At 42.3% G+C, this 22,479-nt stretch overlaps 2 protein-coding genes across 6 annotated transcripts; one reads left to right on the top strand and one right to left on the bottom strand.

Annotated features, from left to right (window-relative positions):
- Positions 1-661: 661 nt before the first annotated feature.
- GPN1 (GPN-loop GTPase 1) lies at positions 662-19,340 on the bottom strand. Of its 4 annotated transcripts, XM_045073863.1 has the most exons (14): positions 18,873-19,124; positions 18,079-18,172; positions 16,894-16,933; positions 15,817-15,883; positions 14,848-14,885; positions 12,813-12,891; positions 12,506-12,600; positions 11,476-11,521; positions 10,695-10,841; positions 9,412-9,494; positions 7,682-7,721; positions 6,756-6,846; positions 2,596-2,703; positions 662-1,357 (listed from the first exon to the last, which is right to left on the bottom strand). In XM_045073863.1, the coding sequence occupies exons 1-14, from the start codon at positions 19,122-19,124 to the stop codon at positions 1,272-1,274; spliced, it is 1,266 nt and encodes a 421-aa protein (XP_044929798.1). In that variant the 3' UTR covers positions 662-1,271. The 4 variants fall into 4 exon arrangements, with proteins under 4 accessions (XP_044929798.1, XP_044929799.1, XP_044929800.1 ...); XM_045073864.1 differs by lacking the exons at positions 15,817-15,883; positions 16,894-16,933; positions 18,873-19,124 and adding an exon at positions 19,201-19,340; XM_045073865.1 differs by lacking the exons at positions 15,817-15,883; positions 16,894-16,933 and having other exon boundaries at positions 18,873-19,004.
- Positions 19,258-22,382, top strand: CCDC121 (coiled-coil domain containing 121). Of its 2 annotated transcripts, none has more exons than XM_004777498.3 (2): positions 19,258-19,601; positions 20,069-22,382. In XM_004777498.3, exons 1-2 carry the CDS (start codon positions 19,258-19,260, stop codon positions 20,985-20,987), a joined length of 1,263 nt encoding a protein of 420 aa, XP_004777555.2. In that variant the 3' UTR covers positions 20,988-22,382. The 2 variants fall into 2 exon arrangements, with proteins under 2 accessions (XP_004777555.2, XP_012903869.2); XM_013048415.2 differs by having other exon boundaries at positions 19,385-19,605.
- The last annotated feature ends 97 nt before the right edge of the window (positions 22,383-22,479 follow it).

Here is a 22,479-nt window from a genome sequence, read left to right on the forward strand (position 1 = left end):
CAGAATCTGCTTTTAATTCTTTCTAACTTCTTTTTTTTTTTATTTTTTTAATTCATTTTATTTATTTATTTGAGAGAGAATGAGTGAAAGAGAGCATGAGAGAGGAGAAGATCGGAGGGAGAAGCAGACTCCCCAAAGAGCTGGGAGCCTGATGTCTGGGATCATGACCTGAGCCGAAGGCAGTTGCTCAACCAACTGAGCCACCCAGGCACTCATTTCTTTCTAATTTCTAACAATCTTCCAGGTCATGCTGATGCTTCTCGTCCAGTGACCACACTTGAGAACCAATGAATTGGGGTACAGATTACACAGGGATAAAATTCCTTAAGAGAAATGCACTATGTTCTAAGATACTATGAAGAATGTGGAGGCAGGGCAAACCTTACTACGGCTATTATATATGGAATGTGCACCTGACCCAAATCCATGGTCTTTGAGTAAATCACAAAGGATACTTTGCCTTAAAGTATAACACAAACAATACCTAGCTCTGTACCTGGTTACTTGGTATGTGTACATGGGAGACTTTAGTAAACATTCCCTCTTTACTGAGACGGGTTTGGACATGTGGCTTTAAACCTTTGTGTTGAATAGAAGAGAACCTATCTGCAGTTACATAATTTTCTTATTTGAAATTATGACAGGCAGGCTTACAACGAAGTTAAAATTAAAAACACTTTATCCAAGTTATCATCCAAAACAGGATCTTATTCATTAATCATGTTTTGCTCACTCTTTTTTCAATGAACCTGTTGTCCTACAATGAGCTACCCCTTCTGAGGCATGTTTCGTACCCAACATTGATTGGTTGCCAAGGAGACTCCACTGCCACCCTGGGCAAACTCGTTTCCTCTCCCTTTCTGCTAAAAGGAAGGAAACTCATGGTATAATCCAGGGCAGGATGCTGGGAAAGTAGAGTACAGATCCAGCCTGATAGAAGTTGGAAGTGAATAGTGACTTCTTGCTGTTCCATCCACCAGCAGCAAAAGTACTTGAATTCAAATGATAAAACTTGAAGCTTTAGGCTTGAGGGGCTATCAGCCTCCAAGAATAGTGAGAATATCCTTCCTTGCATAAATCCAAGGGAAAGGCCAAGGGAATTGGCATCCACCTGCCAGGTCCAATGGTTTTCTATCCTTGGCTGCATCTGAGTCAAATTTCCCTATAAGAGAAACTCTGCTACTCTGAACAAAATTGTCCTTTATAAGTAGTCCCCATCAGAGGTTGGGATAATTCCTTCACAGAGTTCCAAAATTCTGGACTTCTAGAAACTACTTGTTGTTTCTCTTCCAATACTGTGCCATTGATTCTTGCATAAAATTCTGGAATGCTGGCTCTTCACGGCTTTCTTCCGTAACTACAAGGAAAAAAGGTCAGTTCTTTTAACTTTCCCATTAGATGGGTAGAAAAAGAGTTCTGTCACCAATCCATCACAAACAGTACTCAGCTTCTAATAAACTAAGTGTTCATTTCTCCCAGAAGCATGCTCTATCATGGTGCCCAAAATGTCGAGTTTCTTTCATCTCTAAGTGGGGAACCCCCCCCCATAAAGTAACTAAAACAAGGTCCCACTCCTACATATTTTAAACCTAGAGAAATATATCCAACAACTCTATTCATAATAGCTAAAATCTGGAAACAACCCTAATGGCAATCAGCTGATGAATGAATAAACAACTTGTGGTAAAAGCCGTACCTTGGAATATTATTCATCAATAAAAAGAGCACACTTTGGATACATGGATGGATTGCAAAAGCATTACACTGACTGAAAAAAGTCAAATCCAAAAAGCTAAATACTGTGATTCCAATTAGACAACATTCTGGAAAAGGCAAAATTGTAGGAACAGAAATCAGATTAGTGATTGCCAAAAACTAAGTGTGAGAGAACAGGACTGAATGAGAACAGCATGGCGGTGCTGGAAGGATTCTGTATCTTGACTATGATGGCTGTTTCGAGTGCATATATATTATATTAGTTAAATCTCATCAAACTATACACTTAAAAAGGGTGGGATTTATTGCCAGTAAATTAGACCTCAATACATCTGAGTTAATGAGGCAATTTAGATGTTAGCATCCAGCACACTGGATGGTAAAGAGGGGTTTGCTCTTGGTCGTAGCTAGAACCATAAAGGTTGTTTCAAGAAACAGAGTCTGTTCAGTCCATAAAACTATGCCAGGTGGAACCCTTTTAGAAGTTTCCAGAGCCACTCTATCCTCAGTGGTACAGTCCCTTCTAACTGGCTTCGGTCTGCCGAGGCCTCCTTATGCATTCTTTTTCCCTACCTCATGTATTCTTAAAACCATTATTAAACCAAACAAACATCCTGGATTTCTCAAACTGAGTTAGGCCCTAATGATGAGAGGACAAGAGACTAATTAAAAGCCTGTGATGCGCTCAGTATTAACCATTCAGTAGACGGCCAGGAACCCAATACATGGAACTCTCTACCGCGGCTGATTCCGGGGCCACATCATCTCTCCCGATCACTGGCTGCATGGGTAAGGCTTCTCTCGGCAAGAAGCTCCTGAGCAAACAACGTGGGAGGAAGCAGCTACTCTCTTCTCCCGAGCACCTCCGCCACCTCTCACCTCTGTGGTCAATGTCATCAGTATCGCTGTCCGCTTCCTCATCCTCTTCGTCCAGTGTTCCCCGAGTCAGGATCAGATCAGAAGCGTCCAGCGCAGGAGACAAGCTGTCTACAGAGAAAACACGTGTCAGGAGCACATCACGAACCTCAGCCTCCTCAAACAGGTGTTCTGATCCAGTAACTATGATTATCAATTGGCAGGATGAAGGTGGCCGTAAACATAAATGTACAATCTTACCTGTTCTAAATGTACTACTGTTAATACCACTTAATGTTTTTAGAGTAGTGTAGTCCGTAAAATGCTCTCGGGATCCCGGTAACCCAAGAGGTGCTATTTTTAAATTGAGGAAAATAATTCTCAAGTAGCTTGTCCTGGTAGTAACATCGTTCGTTCTTATTGGCTCACAGCTTAGAAGAGGCTGTAGTTTTTCCTCTGAAGACTAAAGGCATCAGAGTAGATGCAGCATGCTGGGGAGTCAGCGCGAAAGTGTAGAGCACTAAGGAAGATTCCTGGGGGAAGTGTGTTCTGAGGGTCTGAAGAAAATAGACGGTGGAGTGACAGGAAAGGAGTGAGGATATTATTCAAAAGAGGGAGGGAGGAAATGGGAAATTGAATATACTAATAGAGGCAAATTCCCTACTCCGGGCAACTGAACAAGGGTCGAGTGCCAATCAAAGTCAAATCACTTCATTCCTGTGCAGGGGATTCGGCCTGCAAGGGTTGGGCTCTGAGAACCTAAAATGACACCCAGTACCCTAGAGCTTCCAGAGCACACGACCACGCTCTTCAGGAGCCTAGCTGGAGAGAAGTCAGCAGGGGATGAAGGAGGCCAACAGCAGCAACATCAAGAGGCACAAATCTCAAGGGGCCCGTGGCCCTGAAGAGGGATGGTGACATGGCGTGCTAACAATCAGTGCTTCCGTCTGGGCCCCCTATACCTGTGACTGCCCCCAAATTATTTACTGCAAGCTTTCAACCTTCGACAGGTTATCTGAGTATGGAAGGCCTTTTGCAGCAGATTTAACATTTGCTGCTTCACATATTCCTGAGTGATGAGCACAGAAATTTATGTCACCAAGGTGCACAACAAGGATGGCCAGGCAAGTTCACGTAACAGGTGAATCCAGCCAGTTTCTAGCATCTCCCCCTCCAAGCGGCTTTGCTGTTGTTGTCTAGTGAAGATACAGCAATAGCTTTCATGAACAGAACTTCATTCCTTCAAAGACCAGTCTATTCATAAGTGTGGGTGGGAGGGGGTGCATCCATACTAAACATGAACACCGACCTAAAACCCCTAAGAATCAATGACATAACTAATTCAAACAATAAGAAAATCCAGGGGCACCTAGGTGGCTCAGTTGGTTGACGGACTAATTCTTGGTTTCGGCTCAGGTCATGATCTCATGGGTCATGGGATCGAGCCCCACATTGGGCTCCTCACTCAACAGAATCTGCTTCCAATTCTTTCTCTTGTCCTCCCCTCCTCCTCTGCCACTTCCACCCCAGGGGTGTATTCTCTTTTTCAAATAATTAAATCTTCAAAAAATATTTTTAAAAAGTGGGGGGTGCCTGTGGTTAAAAACTAGTGGCTCAGTGGTTAGGCAGACTTTTTTTTTTTTTTTTTAAAGATTTTACTGATTTATTAGAGAGACAGTGAGAGAGGGAACACAAGCAGGGGGAGTGTGAGAGGGAGAAGCAGGGAGCCCGATGTGGGGCTTGAACCCAAGACCCAGGGATCATGAGCCAAAGGCAGACGCTTAACAACTGGACCACCCAGGAGCCCCAAGGTAGACTTTCTGAGAAACAGGCAAGACTTTCTGAATACAGTGCAAGTACAAAGCCGCTGTTAATGATCTCAGGGTCCTGGGAAATCGGGCTCTCTGCTCGGCAGGGATGCCTCAGACTACTATACTTTAAATCTTTCATACCCAGACCTATACTTTATCAACTAAACTAAATGGATCAGGGATCTAAATGCAGAAAATGAGGGTTACCTGGTGGCTCAGTCAGTTAAGCCTCTGACTCTGGGTTTCGGCTAAGGTCATGATCTCAGAGTCATGAGATCAAGGCCCGCTTCAGGCTCCGTACTCAGTGCAGAGCCTGCTGGAGATTCTTTCCCCTCCCTCTCCTTCCCCCTCTGCTCACCCACCCTGGTCACTCTGGTACATTCCCTCTCTCTCTCTCTCAAATATATAAATAAAACTCTTTATATGTAGACAGTGGGGCACCTGGGTGGCTCAGCGTGTTAAATGTCTACGTTCAGCTCAGGTCAGGATCCCATGGTCCTGGGATCGAGTCTTGCATTGGGCTCCCTGCTCGGTAAGTCTGCTTCTCCCTTTGCCCCTTCCCCCACTCGTGTTCTCTCGCTCTTCGCACTCTCTCAAATTATCTTTTTAAAAATAAATAAATAAGTACAATGAAACCATACAAGTACTACAATAAAACATGAGTGAATTCCTCTTTAACACAGTATAGGTAAGGGATTCCCAATTATGACTCAAAATCCAGAGGTAGTAAAAATGGGAAGTAAATTTGCCTAGATCAAAACAAAACAAAAACATGGGGCGCCTGGGTAGCTCAGTGGGTTAAAGCCTCTGCCTTTGGCTCAGGTCATGATCCCAGGGTTCTGGGATCGAGCCCCACATCAGGCTCTCTGCTCAGCAGGGAGCCTGCTTCCTCCCCCCTCTCTCTCTGCCTGCCTCTCTGCCTACTTGTGATCTCTCTCTCTCTGTCGAATAAAAAAAAAAAAAAAAAAAAAAAAAAAAAACCTTTCACCTGGCAAAATAATACCATGGACAAAGTCAAAAAACAAGCGACAGAGAGAAAATATTTCTAACAGGCATCACAGACAAAAATGGATACTACCCCTATTACATTAATAGATACTAAAACTAGTGGGTAAATGTGAAAATTAAAAGGATATTCATATGGTCTCAAAGCATCATCCAATCAAAATACTTATTATAAAGGGAAAAATAACTTTACAATGAAAAACCTGGCAGATACCACTTTAAGCAAGTGATCAAAAGTAAAATCTCCAATGACGGGACAAATCTACATGGTGGGCCTCTGGATGTCGTGCATGGGAAAAATCACAGCTTCACTTCTGTGAAGTCCTGCCAATAAGAAGCCACCTGAACAGAGTCCCAAGGGAATACCAGCCAGACCCAAACTGAGGAACATCCTATAAAATATCTGTTGCCTACACTTCAAAATTGTCACTGCCATGAATACAAAGAAAAATGGAGGAACCATTCCAGATTAAAGGAGCTGAGACAACTAAATGCAATGCAGATCCAGGATTTTCTCCCGCTACACAGGGCAAATAGCTAGATCTAAATAAGGAACACATCAGACAACAGGATCAGAGTTAATTTCCTAACTGTTTAGTAATGAGCTTATATAAAATATCCTTGTTTTTAGGAAATACACACTCAAGTATTCAAAGAGAATATTTAAGTCTTATATCTTACTCTTAAACGATATTGAAAACAGGAATATATATATAATATATATTTTGTTTATAAATACATTTATAGGCTTATACATAAAGTCATACATAATGAGAAGAAGAGAAAGAATCAAGTAAATGTGGTAGAACGTTAACATTTTGCAAATCTGGTTGAATGGTATATAGTAATTCTTAAACTAGCCAAACAATTTTTCTGTAAATCGGGAAGTAGGTCAAAATAAACAGGAAAAGAAAAGGGCAGGGAGTAGAGGGTAAAATGTATTTAAGAAAACTGTAGATGGGAGGATGGGGTGATCGGGTGATGGGTGTTAAGGAGGGGACATGATGTAGTGAGTGCTGGGTATTATACGCAACTGATATATCACTAAACTGTACCCTGAACCTAACAATATGCTGTATGTTAACTAACTTTAAAATTTTTTGAAGTATTTAAGAAAAGAGAGAATATTAAGTGTCTTGCCGAAGTAAAGCAAAAACTACCCGAAGAGGAAGAACTCAGAATGGTAATTATATACAACTTTTAGAAGTTTACCTTTCCAAATCACAAATAAAAAAAAGTGTATCGATCCATCTCAAAACACCACATTATCTTTATCCTTTTCTCTCTCTTAAACTTAAGCATCTTCCTGCTCAGTGGAAGTGAGCATATCCTCCTTTTAGTTCCTAACTCCAAGAAACCCTCCAATACCTGCGGCAGTCCCTGTGTCCAAGGCTACAGAGCCCATATCCTTCCGAAGGCGCTCCAGCTGTTCCTTCTGCTGCTGGCTCTGTGCACTGGCCTGTACATACAGAAAAAAATATCTCCATGTTAAAGAAGGAGTTCTAGGGGCACCTGGGTGGCTCAGTCAGTTAAGCATCCAACTCTTGATTTTGGCTCAGGTCATGACGTCAGGGTTGCTGAGTGTGGAGCCTGCCCAAGATTCCCTCTCTCCCTCCATCCACTCTCTCTCCAAAATATATAAAATAAAATCTTAAAAAAAAAAAAGGAGCCCCAAGTTAGACGCCAGACTTCTAACAGAGATGATGACAAAAGCCACCTGAACAGAGGGATATACTAGGGACTATTTAGACACTGGGGCAGGTAAAAGATGACAGATACAGAAACGCCAAGCGGTGTGGGCCCAGAGGAGCACAAGCTCAGCCTAGAGGGCTCTGGAGACAGAATGATAGGTTTTGGAAACTGGACATGAGAACACATCAAAAAAACCCTCAAGCAGACATAGCAGTGGTAAGGGGCCCAATGCAGCTGATGAGGGCAGGCCAAGGGATTATTTGGAATAAGCACTGTGAACCACTTCTTTTTTCTTGAAATTCCATAACCAGTCCTTAAATGAGCCTTGGGAGTAGGAGTGGGGTGGGGCCCAAGAAGTGCTTAGCAAATGTAACAAGAAAAATCAGACTGTAAAAGATTTAAATAAAGAGAAGAAAAATAATTAAGGGGCCCTGCTGCATCTAGGAAACACACAGATTTACTAGCTTAAGTAACAAACATCTACTACACTGATAGCCAAAACAAAAGCATTTATGGCAGGAGGATTAGTGCATGGTTTGAAGTTGTTTTTCAGTGGCCCCAAATACAACAGTCTATCTTATAATATAAATAGCCTATCTTACCAGTGACTTTTTCAGACGTTCATATTCAGGACGATACTCCCTGGAAAGAGAAAACACTTTCTAAATTCCTTTGTTTATAATCTGTCCTGCCTGCCCCCACACCACTTCTATTTTCCTAGTTCCCTGACAATAACAGAAGACCTTATTTCACCGAACATTATATGTAACAAGACTTAATCACTGAGATTCTATCCCTGTGCAATTAGAAGTCAAGGTGCTTGTCCCCACCCTGAAACCAGCAGAGACAAAAGACTGCAGGCCAGGAAAGATTAACTCTGTGGAGCCCATAATTCATGAGCTCAGCATTTGTTTGGATAAAACTGAGATGAATAAAAGAAGTGAGGCCTGGGGTGCCTGGGTGGCTCAGTCTGTTAAGTATCTGCCTTCAGCTCAGGTCATGATCCCAGGGTCCTGGGATTAAGCTCCCTGTCAGGCTCCCTGTTTAGCAGGGAGCCTGCTTTTTCCTCTCCCTCTGCCCCTCCCCCTGCTTGTGCACAGGCACACTCTCTCCCTCTCTCTCTATCAAATAAATTAAGAAAAGGAGGACTGATGGGCTCAGGAAGCCCAGTATGTAATTATGTGGTTTATCTGGGCAGTAACAAAAGGATACAGAAGGGTCTATCCTGAGACTTTGGTCACACACAGAAAGACCCTTTGTCTGATGAATCAAAATCAAAATAATGTGTCTAAAAACCACCACGTGGTTGTTAGAATCTTGCTAAGAAACATGCCAGTAAGCAGCCAATTATCATGGCATCAGTCCAAGAAAAGTGCTCTGATTACACTTTCGTGTAAGTAAACAGAATTCCAGTGTTAACCATGAAAATAGTAGTAACCACCATTTATCATGAAGTGTGCTTGCTCGGTGTCAGCAACTGTGCTAGATGCTTGGATATATTTTCTCAAATAATGCTCCCAACAACCTTAACAATAAACGCTATTATCCCTGACCTACAAATGACAAAAACTTGCTAAGGCCACTCATTTACTCAGTGGAGAAAGCAGAAATCCAACTCATGGCTGTCTGACTCCAAAGTCTATGATCTTAATCCAAGGTCAGCCAATGTGGCAAAGAGGCCAAATCATGCTTATTTTTATAAATAGTTTTACTGGAACAGCCGTGCCCATTCGTTTGCAAATTGTTTATGGATGCTTTTGCCCCACAATGACAGGTGAGCAGTGGCAACAAAGATTCTATGGCCCACAAAAGCCTAAAATATTTACTATCTGGCTTTTTACCAAAAGAAAGTCTGAAGACTCCTGCTCTTAATCATTCAATACAGGGGCGCCTGGGTGGCTTAGTGGGTTGAGCCTCTGCCTTTGGCCTGGGTGGTTTAGTGGGTTGAGCCTCTGCCTTTGGCTCGGGTCATGGTCCCAGGGTCCTGGGATCGGGCCCCGCGTAGGGCTCTCTGGTCAGCAAGGAGCCTGCCCGCACCCTCTGCCTGCCTCTCTGCTTACTTGTGATCTCTGTCTGTCAAATAAATAAGATCTTAAAAAATAATAATAATAAAAATCATTCAATACAGAGAAGGTTTTATACTCCTATTTTTAAAAAATAGTTAATGGGGACTGGTTATCCCTAAGTGTACACGTACAGATCCAGCACACATACATATGGCAAAAATAATACCTAGACTATGAGAACCAAAACGCTTTGCTGGCAAAACTGCTATCATATCAGATTACAGGTTACTAAAAATGTCATCAACAGGATTTTCCTTTATCCTCACCTTTCATATTCTTCTGCAGCACTGGTGACTTGCACGAAGAGTTCATCTAAGCCTGTACCCAGAACAGCAGACACACCCACCACCTGTCAAAAGCATCAATGCCACTGAGGAAACAATATTTTCACATAGTGTATGTTACTTTGTTCAAATAATCATAATAAAATCTTCCTAAAAGCTGTTTAGATACTTCAAGAAGTCTCTGGCAAAGAGTGAAGCTAAAACAAAACAAAAAACAGCACATATACTCAAGAGCCATGGAAAGATGTATATGGAAAAGAGAGGACTAGAAAAAACAGAAGGAGGAGAAACACATAGCAAGACTTCCTATCTATTTCCTGCCAATACAACCACTGTCTGTTCTCTACAAAAATCAGTATTGCAATGCCTTTGCTTGGCCAATTACCATCCTCCCTGACACCCCGATGTACTTTTACTTATATAAATCGTACCCTTCCTGGGAGCCTGGGTGGCTCAGTCAGTTAAGCGTCTGCCTTCAGCTCAGGTTGTGAAACCAAGGTCCTGGGACAGGGTCCTGCATTGGGCTCCCTGCACAGCGGGGAACCTGCTTCTCCCTCTACCTCTCTCCCTGACTCATGCGCACACTCTCTCCTCCGCGCGCACACACATACACAAAAATAAATAAAATCCTTAAAAGAAAAAAAAAATCGTAGCCTTCCTCCAAAGCATACCTCTAATGCTATATCCTCCAAAATCCCTCATTTTAAGAGTGATCTGCCCCTTACCAGCATCAGGCCCAACCACCAATCTTCACAAGGTTCTTATCACAATATATCATGTTTCAATTCTGTATGTAGCCCTCTCTTCAAACTAAACCATAAAACCATTTTAAATTGACAGAGAGAGATCACAAGTAGGCAGCGTAGGAGGGTTTTTACCTGCTAGAGCCCGATGCGGGACTCGATTTTTCAAGCTTAACCCATGAGCCACCCAGGTGCCCTAAACATAAATTCTGAAGGTAGGGCAAGTAATCTTGAAGGCTCGAACTCACAACCCCAAGATTAAGAGCCAGCCATATGCTCTACTGACTGAGCCAGCCAGGCACCTCTATTTACCTCTTAAACCCCCAGTTTTAAAACTGGCCAGCAACATGCAAAAGAATGAAAAAAAACCCACAAAACTCCAATTTTTAATAAATAATGCTTAAATGCCTTTTTTTTTTAATAAGGTAACGAACTTCTTTTCTAACATAGGTTCAAAGCCGGCCCTATGGGTTAAGAGGTCGTCTGAAGGGACTGTCAGTATAAGCAGAGGAGAAAGTTTACCCTAAGTGAACTGTAAAACTCATCCAACACCAGGCTCATTGAACGAGTCAGGTTACTGACGTATGTAGTCTCTTGATTCAAGGCATCTTGGAAAGCCTCAAAATCTTGCATCCATTCCACTGCAAAGCTGTGGTCAATGATGTCAGTCTGTACCAGAGAGAAGTCAACTATCAGCACCCAGAGATATGCTTAGATAGCAAACATCGAAAAAATTTTAATCAAGCAGCAACAACAAAGCAATTATTCATATATTTTTGCCTCCACTTCGCCCCTTCCCTCCTCCACTACAACAAACCATAAAGGGCCAAGACTACTGTATACAATGAAACGAAGGTATGTGTTCTCTTGGTCAAAGCAGACCCTTCACTATCCACTGCCAAGTGACCATGGCAACAGTAGATGCCAGCACATTCTAGGCTCTGAAGTCATGTCTCAAATCCCAGCTGCCAACCTAACAACAGTGAAGTTTTTGGTTTTAACTGAGACTGCTAATAAACTAGCAGTCCCTCCTCCATATACACAGTTGCAATTTTGAGGGATAATCTATACACTACAGTTGAGGGGCTACTCTATCTAGTTTAAAATTACTTTGATGAGAGCCAGTGATAAATATTCATTTAATCTGATTGAATCTTTTTCCTACAAGTGCTCATGACTTTGTTTCAGATAAGTTTGAATCTGTTCTCCGACTTATGAAAATCCTCACCTACCCAAACCTTCCAGTAACCCAAGGTTCTGATGAAAAAGAAATACTGAACCACAAAAGGAAGGATCCACTTACTTTATTCATAACCACAATGAAAGGCAGCTTGGTTTTGTACAAAATGCTGAAAATTAAAAATCAAGACATTTTTAGTAAAAACACTTAAGCTCTTGCTAGCCCGGTGTCAATCTATGTGGAACCGAGTAGAGACAAGTGGAATGGGTTCAGACTCTGCTTATGGGTATCCATTCTCACATGCCTTCATTCTCTCTCCCAAGGAGGAAAAACCACCATTACCATCCAGCAAACAACACACACACACACGCTCTTGCTTTTTCTTGGAATAATAATGCTTTAATACTGATCTTGTTTTCTGTATATGTTTTTTGGGGGGTTTTGTTGTTGTTGGTTTTTTTTTTTTTTTGGTAGGGTTGTTTTTACCCAATAATTGTCTTTTAAACAATAAATATGGAAACAAAAAATGCCATCAGTCCTCAGATTTTTATGTGGACTAGGATTTCTTGCATCTAACAAGAAGGGATAGCCCTAGTCATATCAGAAGGCACAAATGATGGTAATGGCTTTTGTGTACCTTCCCCCCAACGAGTTCTCTCAGACTGAATAATAGTTTGCCTTGCTCCTATGTCTTCTGCACTCACATACCCTAGTGAGGCATGGTCCTTCTGTCCCTAATGACACCAAGTTGGGCAAACTTGTGCTTTGTGGAATTACAGATAAATCTCTGTATTGATAATCTCTCATAATTTAACTCTACATGTCATAACACAGAAAAGGAGCATTTAGACCAGAGCGCTCTGTTCTATTTAGACTTGTTTCATTCATCTGGGAGCAAATACCAAAGGCTCATATTCGTACACCACCCGTTTCTGTAATAAGCAAGGGAGGAAGGCGAGAAGCTGCTCCGAGAATGCCAACACATATGCCCCTTTTCTCTTCTCACCTCTCCCCAGCTCACAACTACTAAACTGAGGGCCACATCTGAATGAGCACAAATCCAAGTTAGTAAGTACTCGGGATTCAAATACAAAAGAGAAAAGAAGAGGCCTCCTTCCTGGACGTAACTGCATGCCTACCAGCAATTAATTACCTGCAGGCATACAGCATATTGGACATGAAGGTCACTGGGTTGGTACTTCTTGATGTGTCCATTACATAAATGACAACTGTTGGAAATGAGGATGCCTAAAGCCACAAAATAATCACAGCCTTAGTCAAAGGGCTCATTTGCTATACCCAAACTCTTTTCCCACCTTCCTTACCAAGGGAGAACCGCCTTAGGCAGGGTACACAGAGCTGCCACACTCCCTCCCATACAAGGTCCCATGCAATAAAAAGATGCTTAACTATAGTCTAGCTCTCTAGTTACTCCCAGTAACCAGTCCTACAATACTCACCAGAGCCTCAGTGATGATTGTCCCAGAAGCTGACCATGTGAACACCTCAATCTGTCCAGGTGTGTCAATCAAGACGTATCTGTGTCAAGAACGACCATTAAAGAAGTATTACACTTGTGCAACGCCGAAAGATAGCCCAGCACAGAAAACACTGAGAATCTGGTTATCCGGGACTGGAATAACCTCGTCATACTGTCAAGTCTAACTTCCTCCCACTGCCCTTAAAACGTACACCACATTCCCCCAAGCTTTGTTCAATGTCCAATATTCATGCTACTAGGCAGGAGCAGTAGTCCACAAACTGCTGCAAATTGATCACAGAGGAAACAGTGATAGTTTCAGAAACACACCACATTGAAAATGAGAGATAAACAAAACCAAATTTCTTGGGAAACTATCTGGTTTCTTGGGGTGGGGGTGAAGGAAGGTGGAGGGGAAAGAGAATAACAGACATAGGGGAGTAATAGCTAAATAGAGGGTTTCTTCTTGAGGTGATAGAAATATTCTAAAAGTGACTACAGTTATGGTTGTACAATTCTGTGAATATACTAAAAGCCACTGGACTGTATACTTTAAATGATATATGAATTACATCTAAATAAAGCTGTTTTTAAAAATAAGCAAAAAATTTTGAATGGACATTTCTCCAAATATATACCAATGGCCAAAAAGTACATAAAATGATGTTTAACATCTCTAATCACTGAGGAAATATAAATCAAATCCGATACCACAATGAGACACCACTTCACACCCAATGACAAGGCTATAACCAAAAACAAGGATAATAACAAATGTTGGCAAGGCTGTGGACCAGGAACCCTCACACAATGCGGGTGAAAATGTAAAATGGTCCGGCCCCCTGGAGCTGGGGTGAGAAGGGAAAGTAACAGCAACTGCTAATGAGCTTGGAGCTTCTTTTGAGGATGAAGAGGAAGTTCTGGAATTAGATAGCCATGGTGCAAGGAGTCACAGTAGGATATGAGAATGACTTTACGAATATACTGACGCAACAACCAGCCTACACTGTATATAAGGGTCCACAAGGACAAAAATTAGAACGGGTGAACCTTTGTTATGTGTAAGTGCTTGGTGCGGGGCGGCCACCATTACTAGCTTATCTCACATTAGCTAGTTACAGTACATCTTTTTTAAAAAACTACACTACTTAAAAATTAGTAGCTGTTACTTTTTTTTTTAGTAGTTTTTTATAAAAAAATGTTTTTGTAAAATACCTTATCCATCCATCCTATGTATATATGCATGGAAACATGTGGAATGATAGTCACCAACAGTAGTAATGACAATAATACTTATAATGTTATATAATAATACTATTTGTTATACATTATAAAATAACAGAACACAACATAATAGTAATAATGATAGTTGATTCTACTAGGAATCGGGGTGAAATAATTTCATCTCTTAAATATTATACCTAGTTGTAAATCTTTTTAAAATTTATTTTTAAGGGCACCTGGGTGGCTCAGTGGGTTAAGCCACTGCCTTCGGCTCAGGTCATGATCTCAGGGTCCTGGGATCGAGTCCCGCATCGGGCTCTCTGCTCAGCAGGGAGCTTGCTTCCCTCTCTCTTTCTCTCTGCCTGCCTGCCTCTCTGCCTACTTGTGATCTCTGTCTGTCAAATAAACAAATAAAATCTTAAAAAAAAAAAAAAAAGATTTATTTTTAAACAAGGGTTAGAAAGATGTTAGAAAGATTTTAATACCCACAAATGTGGTTTTCCCAAGAGAAGGCAAGTAGACAACTGAATTTGGACAAAGTTTCAAAAATACCTGCTAGGAAGCCATGGGCATACATGACAGTGATTGAGGGCAAAATACTAGTAAATTTAGCTCTTCACTGTATATGACCTTAATGTGGGGTTTGGGGGTTTTTCTGGCCTACTTTTTTTTTTTCGCTTCTAATGGTTTCATCTCAATCTAACATTCTTTCGGAGTTTGATGGTATCCTGAAATCCTTGAGACACATCAACTACAGAGTAATAAATTGGTGTTAAGCTGAAATCACTTACTTAGACATGTTCTGGGCCTTCTCAATAAATTTCATCACCTAAGAGAAAAAGATGCCGATTACAATAGGATCCATTCTCAACACAAAAATCACCCTTTCCAGGGTGGCCCAACTTACAGGCACTATCAACTATTCAATCTCTGTTCTTAATCTTGGGACACCAACTTATAAACTCCATGAGCTGGGCGCCTGGGTGGTTCAGTGGGTTAAGCCGCTGCCTTCGGCTCAGGTCATGATCTCAGGGTCCTGGGATCGAGGCCCGCATCGGGCTCTCTGCTCAGCAGGGAGCCTGCTTCCTCCTCTCTCTCTGCCTGCCTCTCTGCCTGCTTTGTGATCTCTCTCTGTCAAATAAATAAATAAAATCTTTAAAAAAATAAAAATTAAATTAAATTAAATAAACTCCATGAGCTAAAGAAACACAGCCACACCAGCAGTCCTGCAACACCCTGGAGTATACTGCAAGGCCCTGAGAAGCTAAAGACTATCCATCACTGTCGGGATGCATCTCTTGGTGCTTCAGTAAAATGTTAACAACCTGTCTCACGGAGTGACATTAGGGTAAAAAACGAGTGATTACAAAACACTCCTATGGAAGTAGATGATAGAGAAAAACTTAAACAGTGACAATTATTTGTCACACGTAAAAAAGCCCATTATCTTTCCATTCCATGCCTGCTAGCCCATCCCACTCCCCATTTGTCCACTCCACCCTCAAGGTGATACTCCAAGCCAAGATACAAAAAAAAGAACCTGGATTTTTGTTTTATTGGCCATCACAAATATTAAATGTGAAGTGTCTCAAAACACTGATCATCCTTTCATAACCTCCTTCTCTGTCTACCAAAATGCTTATTTATTTTCTATGTATGTCCAGGTTTATTGCTCTTCTTTCTCAAAGTGAGCAAGCTAAGGCATTTAAAAGCCAAACATTTTTACACAGCCATGCCTATAAAAGTAAAGACAGATATACCTGATCAAACCTCGTAGCAAAGAGATTGAGTGATGTCACTATACCGCCATTGGGCCCAAGTCCATACCTGGACACAGAGTTGAGGATTTAAACTACTTACAGATCAAATTAGATGCTGAAAGTCACACTAAGGCTATCATTCACACAAACAGCATTGTAACATTAGTGTTCCATGAATGGATGCTGGCAGCCTATCCTTGACATGCCATACAACCTTAACCACACAAAGAATTTCATTATCAACATCTTCCTCATATCTTTACCATTTTGGGGATGTCGAGGCAAAATGAAGATGTTAATGTGACTAAAATGTAACAGAGAGATGTATGTAGAAGCTTAATAGCATTAGCCTTAATTAAGATCATCTTAAAATATCATTAAGACATCACACTCCCAGGTGCCTGGGTGGCTTAGTGGGTTAAGCCTCTGCCTTCCGCTCAGGTCATGATCTCAGAGTCCTGGGATCGAGCCTCAAATCAGGCTCCCTGCTTGACAGGGATCCCGCTTCCCCCTCTCTCTGTCTGCTTGCCTTTCTGCCTACTTGTGATCTCTCTCTCTGTCAAATAAATAAATAAAATATTTTTTTAAAAAATCACAGTCCTTGCTCCGATCCTCACTGATCAAGCTAACTGCTGAGTAGAATTAGTCTATCCACCTAGACCTACCTACACGGATAGTAAACATTACATACAGCAACGTACTAAGAGCTGATCCTACTAAATGAACCTGCTCATTTCTGAGTCTCCCAGTCAGAGGAGGCAGTAGCCTCCAAGGCGATACTGCTCTCTGGAACCAGGCCCAGCATCAGCTAGCCTCTCACTTTCCATGCTAATTACAACAGCCTGTAGTCTAGGAAGATGGTAAGAAAAACTGAAACCACAAGCTGAAACAGTATTTCTAATCACCTAAAACACCTCTCCTCACATTCATCTATCCTCAAAAATTACTTTAAAGCAATTAAATGCTTTTGCTAGTGTATTTCACAAAGAAATGCAAAAACACTCTCAAAACCACAAAAAACCAGACAGCAACCAGTCAGGGATGAGTCAGCACCCAAGCAGATGCCGAAAAGGATACTGTTTCATGACTTCTTTATACTTCACAGTGTCACGAATATCTGTTCAGGAGAAAAAGAATTCAGTGGAATTTAACACATAGAAACAATATAGTTTGAGACTCTCTACCTATAATAGCCTCAGACAATGGACCCCTCAAGTCATCTCTGCTTCCTCCGAGGAAAAAAAATAAGTTTCTCTCTTGGCATCTCAGTTACTTTTCAAATCTGTGTTCCAAATTTTTAAGCTAAGATCACTGAACTGTGATAGGGGGAAAAAAGCAAGATGGTGAAGAGAACAAAAGGGTAGAAGTACCTTCTCTCCCAGCAAGAAGCTGAAACCAGCCTTTCAGGCTTCTCTTATCTGCATTCTCTTCTACTAAATCCCCCAGCTTCACCCTGGATTCCTTCTTTACAAAAGATGGAGGGGGCACGCACCCCGGGGGGGGGGGGGGCTCAGTGAGTTAAGCGTCTGCCTTTGGCTCAGGTCATGATCCCAGGATCCTGGGATCGAGCCCTGCAATGGGCTCCCTGCTCAGTGGGAAGTCTGCTTCTCCCTCTCCCATCCCCTCTGCTTCTGTTCCCTCTCTCGTTGTGTCTCTCTCTCTGTCAAATAAATAATAAAAATAAACATTAAAAAAAAAGATAACTGGGAAGTAACCCATGAAAAATGTTAGCTAGGAGCTCAGAAGTTATGGTAGAAATGATCTCAAACAATGAAAAGTTTTACTGGTTTTTGTTTTTGTTTTTTAAGTAATGTGGTAAGGCTGGGGTTATTTGGGGTTTTTCTTTTTTTGAGTTTTTTTGTTTTTTTTAACTTACTTGAGAAAGAGAGAGGGAGAGAAAGAGAAAGCCCATGCACAAGCAGGGGAAGGAGCAGAGAGGGAGGGAGAAGGAAAGGGAAAGAAGCTCAAGCAGACTCCACACTGAGCTGGAGCCCAATTCCGGGACTGATCTCATGACCCTGAGATCACGACCTGAGCTGAGACCAAGAGTTGGATGCTTAACCAACTAAGCTACCCAGGTGCCCCAGTATCTGCTTCTCCCTCTCTCTGTCCCTCCCCCTGGCACTTTCTCTCTCTCTTAAATAAATTTTAAAAATCTAAAAAAAGGAAAGAAAAAATGAAAATGAAAACATTAAGGACGGGTGGGCTGGGGGCTTTCCATATTCTGAGGGACTTCACACAGTTCTGTTACATTTTACTCACCAATATTGGCAGGAAAGGGTACTTCATGTACAGCTGGGTCCAGATTAATCACATAAGGTGGAGAGCCTTGGCTATGCAGATGTCCAGTAAGCCTCTGTAGAGATATAAGAAGAGGGATGGAGTGAGACAAAGAGGGAATGATAAGGGCCAAGATTCCATTATCCATCATACCTGAAGACTTCTGCACTTACACTTCCCTCTACATGAAATATTCGTCCCCAGTATCCACCTCCAACATTCAACTCTCATAAATACTATATTTTCCTTTATCACCCATCTAACAGAGTCTCCCCTACTCTCGATCACTTATTTACTTGATTTTTGTGAGTTTTTTTTCCTATTACTCCCATTAAAATATTAGCTTCAAAAAGCGGGAACCCCGTCAAATTCAATCGCTGTTATCTCCAGGACTTGAAACATAAGAGCTGCGTAAGAAATAATTACTTAGTAATCTACACCAAAAGCCTGTGTGTTAACCCTGTATTAATTGCCAGTTACACGTATGCCTTTGCCTTCGAGGAGTCGACAATTGTACCGGTAAGACAATTCCAGAACAACGTGGTAAATCGTACCAAATATGACCAAAGGGTGCGAAGAAGAGAGCCTTAATTAAACCAGGCTTGAGTCCGAAAAGGCCAGCCTAGGAAGGAACCGGAGATGCTGACAAGTTCCTGAAAGCCACACGCGGGTCCCCTCCAACTCTGAGAGACCTCCCACTCCTCTTCTCCCCGGCCTTCCGCCCACCACGGACAACCTCGCGCGCGCACCGACTACGCCCGCGCCGTGTACGTCACCTGGACAAAGGTGGTTTTCCCAGATCCTGCCATTCCCAACACCAACAGACAAACTGGGGGCCGAGGACCCCCCGAAGCCTGCGAGTCAGCGGTCTCCGCGGGCGTCGCCATTTTCCTCCTGGCTCCGCCCACTCTGCCATAGAGACGCTGCGTGCCTAGAGAGGCTGCGGTGACGCTCGGGGCAGCGAGCGAGGCTAGAACCCGACTAGCGCTAAAAGCGAAGGCGAAGGGGCGGGACCGGCGCCGGAGCATCCTAGCCCCCACGGCCAACTAGCGACAGTGGTCGGGAATTAGAGGCCTGGAGAGGGCCAGGAAAAGGGGCACTCACCGTCGTAGGGGTGTTCTTGGAGGGGCAAAACTCTAATCCCCAGAAGGGCGAGACGAGATGGGGTCCCTAAGGCAGGGCACCCACGGGTCGAAAATGAGAGTGCGTTTCTCTTTCGGCCCCCAAGTAACGGGACAACCGGCTGCTGGGGCTTATTCGGCAGCCGACGAGGTTCAGCAGCTCAGGGATGGACCGGCCGGGACTGGGGCGGAGTGCGACCCGGCGGGTTGCCGGGCAACGTGGAGACCCAGGGCGTGTGGCATGGAGCCGTTGCGAAAACTTCCCGCAAGGGGACGCCATTTCCAAGTGTCGCAAGCCCCTGACACCAGCGCTCCCTCCTTGGCCGTCTCCCTCAGTGAATCAGGCCGTGACCTTGGAGATGAACGCTTGGATTCCTGGAGCAAGTAGGTACTGAAGGGACGCTTCCTCTCCACGAAGTGTCCTCGGATACCGGAAGGGTGGTGGAAAAGCCGTGAAATTTATGGCTCTTCGGGACCATCCCAGCTGTTCCTGTGGTCCTCTGTAGCTACTGTAGTGTTGAGTAAATCCTAAAATCTGAATTTCACACCCACACTTTGCCACTTGCTGACGGCATAAATCGTGGCCAAGTCATTTAAATTATCCGAACCTGTTTTCTCCTCTTTAAACTGGAGTTAATAGCTCACAGGGTTGTAGTGAGTTAGCATTGTAAATTGTAAACTACACTCATTCATCTTTATCCCTAGCTGTATTCTTGGTGACTTGCATAGCGGCAGAACCATAATAGGCAAAGTTATTTCTTCGTATGAATTAAAGTATAATTGTGCATTTTGTATTTACTAAATGTTCATTAAGACTTGATGGGGTAATGTCTCACTTGTTCTTCCTTCAGGTTTGCTAAGGATTCTAAGAGCTCCCCTCCACCGTATCTTAGTTTAATTAATAATTTTTTCAAGCCAGGGAAGCCAAGAAACTCAGAGATGAGATTTAAAGAAAAGGCAGTGGTGGAAATAGCGAGGCTGGACAACCAAATAAAACAAGCTCAACCCCAACAAGAATTACTAATGGAGGAGACCAGGCAGCTCTATGCTGAAAAGCTCCTCGTCCAGACTGAAAACAAATTCTTTCTGGAATACCTAACCAACAAAACTGAGGAGTATAGAAGGCAGCCTGAAAAGCTGTGGAACAACTATTTACAAAAAAGTGAGGAGATTGAACAAAGGAGGCAAGAATCAGTCTCCGCGTATGCGAAACAAACTTCAGCGTTTAAAAGGGAGCTCTTGCAGAAGGAAAAGCTCCAGTTCAATTTAAAGCAGCAGTTGCAGGCACTGAAGAATATTTCACTCTTACAAGAGAAACAGGAGAGAGAAATGCAGATGTTACAGGAGGAGAAAAAGAAAACCCAAGCTGAGACAGAGGCAAAGAAACAGGAACTCCAGGTCCAGTTACTCCAGGAAAAAGCATTCCTGGAGAAACAACTCAGTGAGCCAGACATGAGGCAGCTGGGAAACAGAAAAAGAAAGGTGCTGGACAGGAAGGCTCAGACCTTGGAGCTGGAAGCAAAGCAGTATACTTTGGAGTTCTACCGCAGCATCAGGAGAGAGAACCGGGAGTTACAGAAGAAATTACTGCAGCAAACACAGCGGTGCCAGGACTTGCAGGCTATTAAAAGCCAGTTAAAAAATCAGAAGCAGCAGCTGCAGCAGGAACAGTGGTATGTGCAGTGCTTGATCCGGGGGAGGCAACGATTGCAAAGGAGGCATAACTGGTGCCCAAGACAGGATGCTCCCAAGGACCACAGTGCCCCCTGAGTAACAAACCAAGGATTAATCCAAAGCAGTTCCTAAAATAACGGATTAAATAAGGACTGGAGTGAATATTCTTATGTGCTGTATACACCTGGTTAGGAAGGCTTTGGCATCTCAGAATGCTATGGTAAAACATCCTTGTGATGTGTTTAGTGGGAAAGGTTAGGTGCGTTTTTCCAGCAGTACTGCTAGATATTTGTGCCACCAGCTTCCCTTAATTAGGTTTTTCCTTAATTAGATCTTGTAATAAATGGGATGTTCCTCAAATCTCCAGATAGCATAATACCATTTCCCAAACACCAGTACCTTAAACTAGCTCAAGAAAACCACCTTGAGGTAGTGAAAGGAAAATAGTTCTGTGATTTATTTCATCTAAGTAAGTTAGATTTCTAAGAATAGCATTTCAGACTGGCTTTGTGTAGTGCCCCTGCTCTGTAAACAACCAGTTATCCTTATGCCTCTTGGCCAGCTGCACACAAAGAAGGCCAAGTGCAAAAAAGCTCTTTTGCAAGTCTGCACCAGGGGCCAGGCGGCTCCTTCTATGGTTTTGTCAAGAGTGGAAAAGTAATCTAAACAGCATGTTCATTAACAGGGAAGCTGGAGGAGGGGGCTGGAGCACTGCGCAGAATGACCTTTTGTCTGATGCGCAGCCCCTACAGTGCTAGCTTTGAGTAAACTGAGAAGGGAACAGCAGATAAAGGGTATGTCTGTTAGGTCAGCTTTTACTTTTGAAAATCTTGTCCGTGAAGAAAGACCTCTAGCATTAATGAGGTCACTGTTAAGTTCAGGAAAATATATGAAAAGTTTTTAACATATTGGGACTTTAAAGGGTCTTGTGCCATCTATTTCCCTAACAACATTCCCAATTCTAAGATAAGTAAGATTAGTTAACGTTAGATGTAATAAGTACTTCAGTTTTAGGTCACAGACTACATTTTCTTACTATGTGTGCACTTGATAGTACATGAAATGCCTTTTGTAATCAATATGTGCCTTATATTTATGTCTGTTTAGGAGAACTGGGAATATTTTTAATTAGTATAGACTTTTAGGGTAGTTTTTAAAAATTTTTTTGCACTTAAAGACATACTGATGGTTGGACTTTTTTTATTTCTTTGCATGCTGAATCCCAGGTACAGGAATATAAAATAATCCCATATTTTAACATCACTCCTCTATGGGAAAATAAAGGTAACTTTATGTCTTCCAGAAATTGTCAGTGATGAAAAACTTCAAAATAATTTTCCTGAATTTTCAGTTTTATTCCTAGGTAAAATGAATTCCTGTAAAATCGTGGAGTAAAATCTTTTTCTCCCTCAATGCCTTCAACTTCTAGCTTTAACAATGTTTTTGTTAAATATGTAGTTTGTTATTAAAAATAAAAACCTTAGATTATAATGTCTCTGTTGATTTTTTCCCCCCGGGGTATTTTCTACTTCATCACTCTTCTCTCTTCTACTGCTACTGCGTATCTTATTCTTACTAGTGCACACAT

The sequence above is a fragment of the Mustela putorius genome, unplaced genomic scaffold (genome assembly GCF_011764305.1).
Source record: "Mustela putorius furo isolate JIRA1106 unplaced genomic scaffold, ASM1176430v1.1 tig00537293_pilon_pilon_pilon, whole genome shotgun sequence".
Lineage (NCBI taxonomy): Eukaryota > Metazoa > Chordata > Mammalia > Carnivora > Mustelidae > Mustela > Mustela putorius.

What these genes read in the sequence shown, in the direction of transcription:
- CCDC121 (XM_004777498.3), top strand. Translation starts at nt 19,258, where the DNA reads ATGGGGTCCCTAAGGCAGGGCACCCACGGGTCGAAAATGAGAGTGCGT. An exon ending in CGCTTGGATTCCTGGAGCAA is followed by an intron (nt 19,602 to 20,068) that starts GTAGGTACTGAA and finishes TTCTTCCTTCAG; the next exon opens with GTTTGCTAAGGATTCTAAGA.
- GPN1 (XM_045073863.1), bottom strand. Translation starts at nt 19,124, where the DNA reads ATGCTCCGGCGCCGGTCCCGCCCCTTCGCCTTCGCTTTTAGCGCTAGT. An exon ending in AATATGCTGTATGCCTGCAG is followed by an intron (nt 11,522 to 12,505) that starts GTAATTAATTGC and finishes TTTAATTTTCAG; the next exon opens with CATTTTGTACAAAACCAAGC. An exon ending in TCATTGTGGTTATGAATAAA is followed by an intron (nt 10,842 to 11,475) that starts GTAAGTGGATCC and finishes TCTCTGGTACAG; the next exon opens with ACTGACATCATTGACCACAG.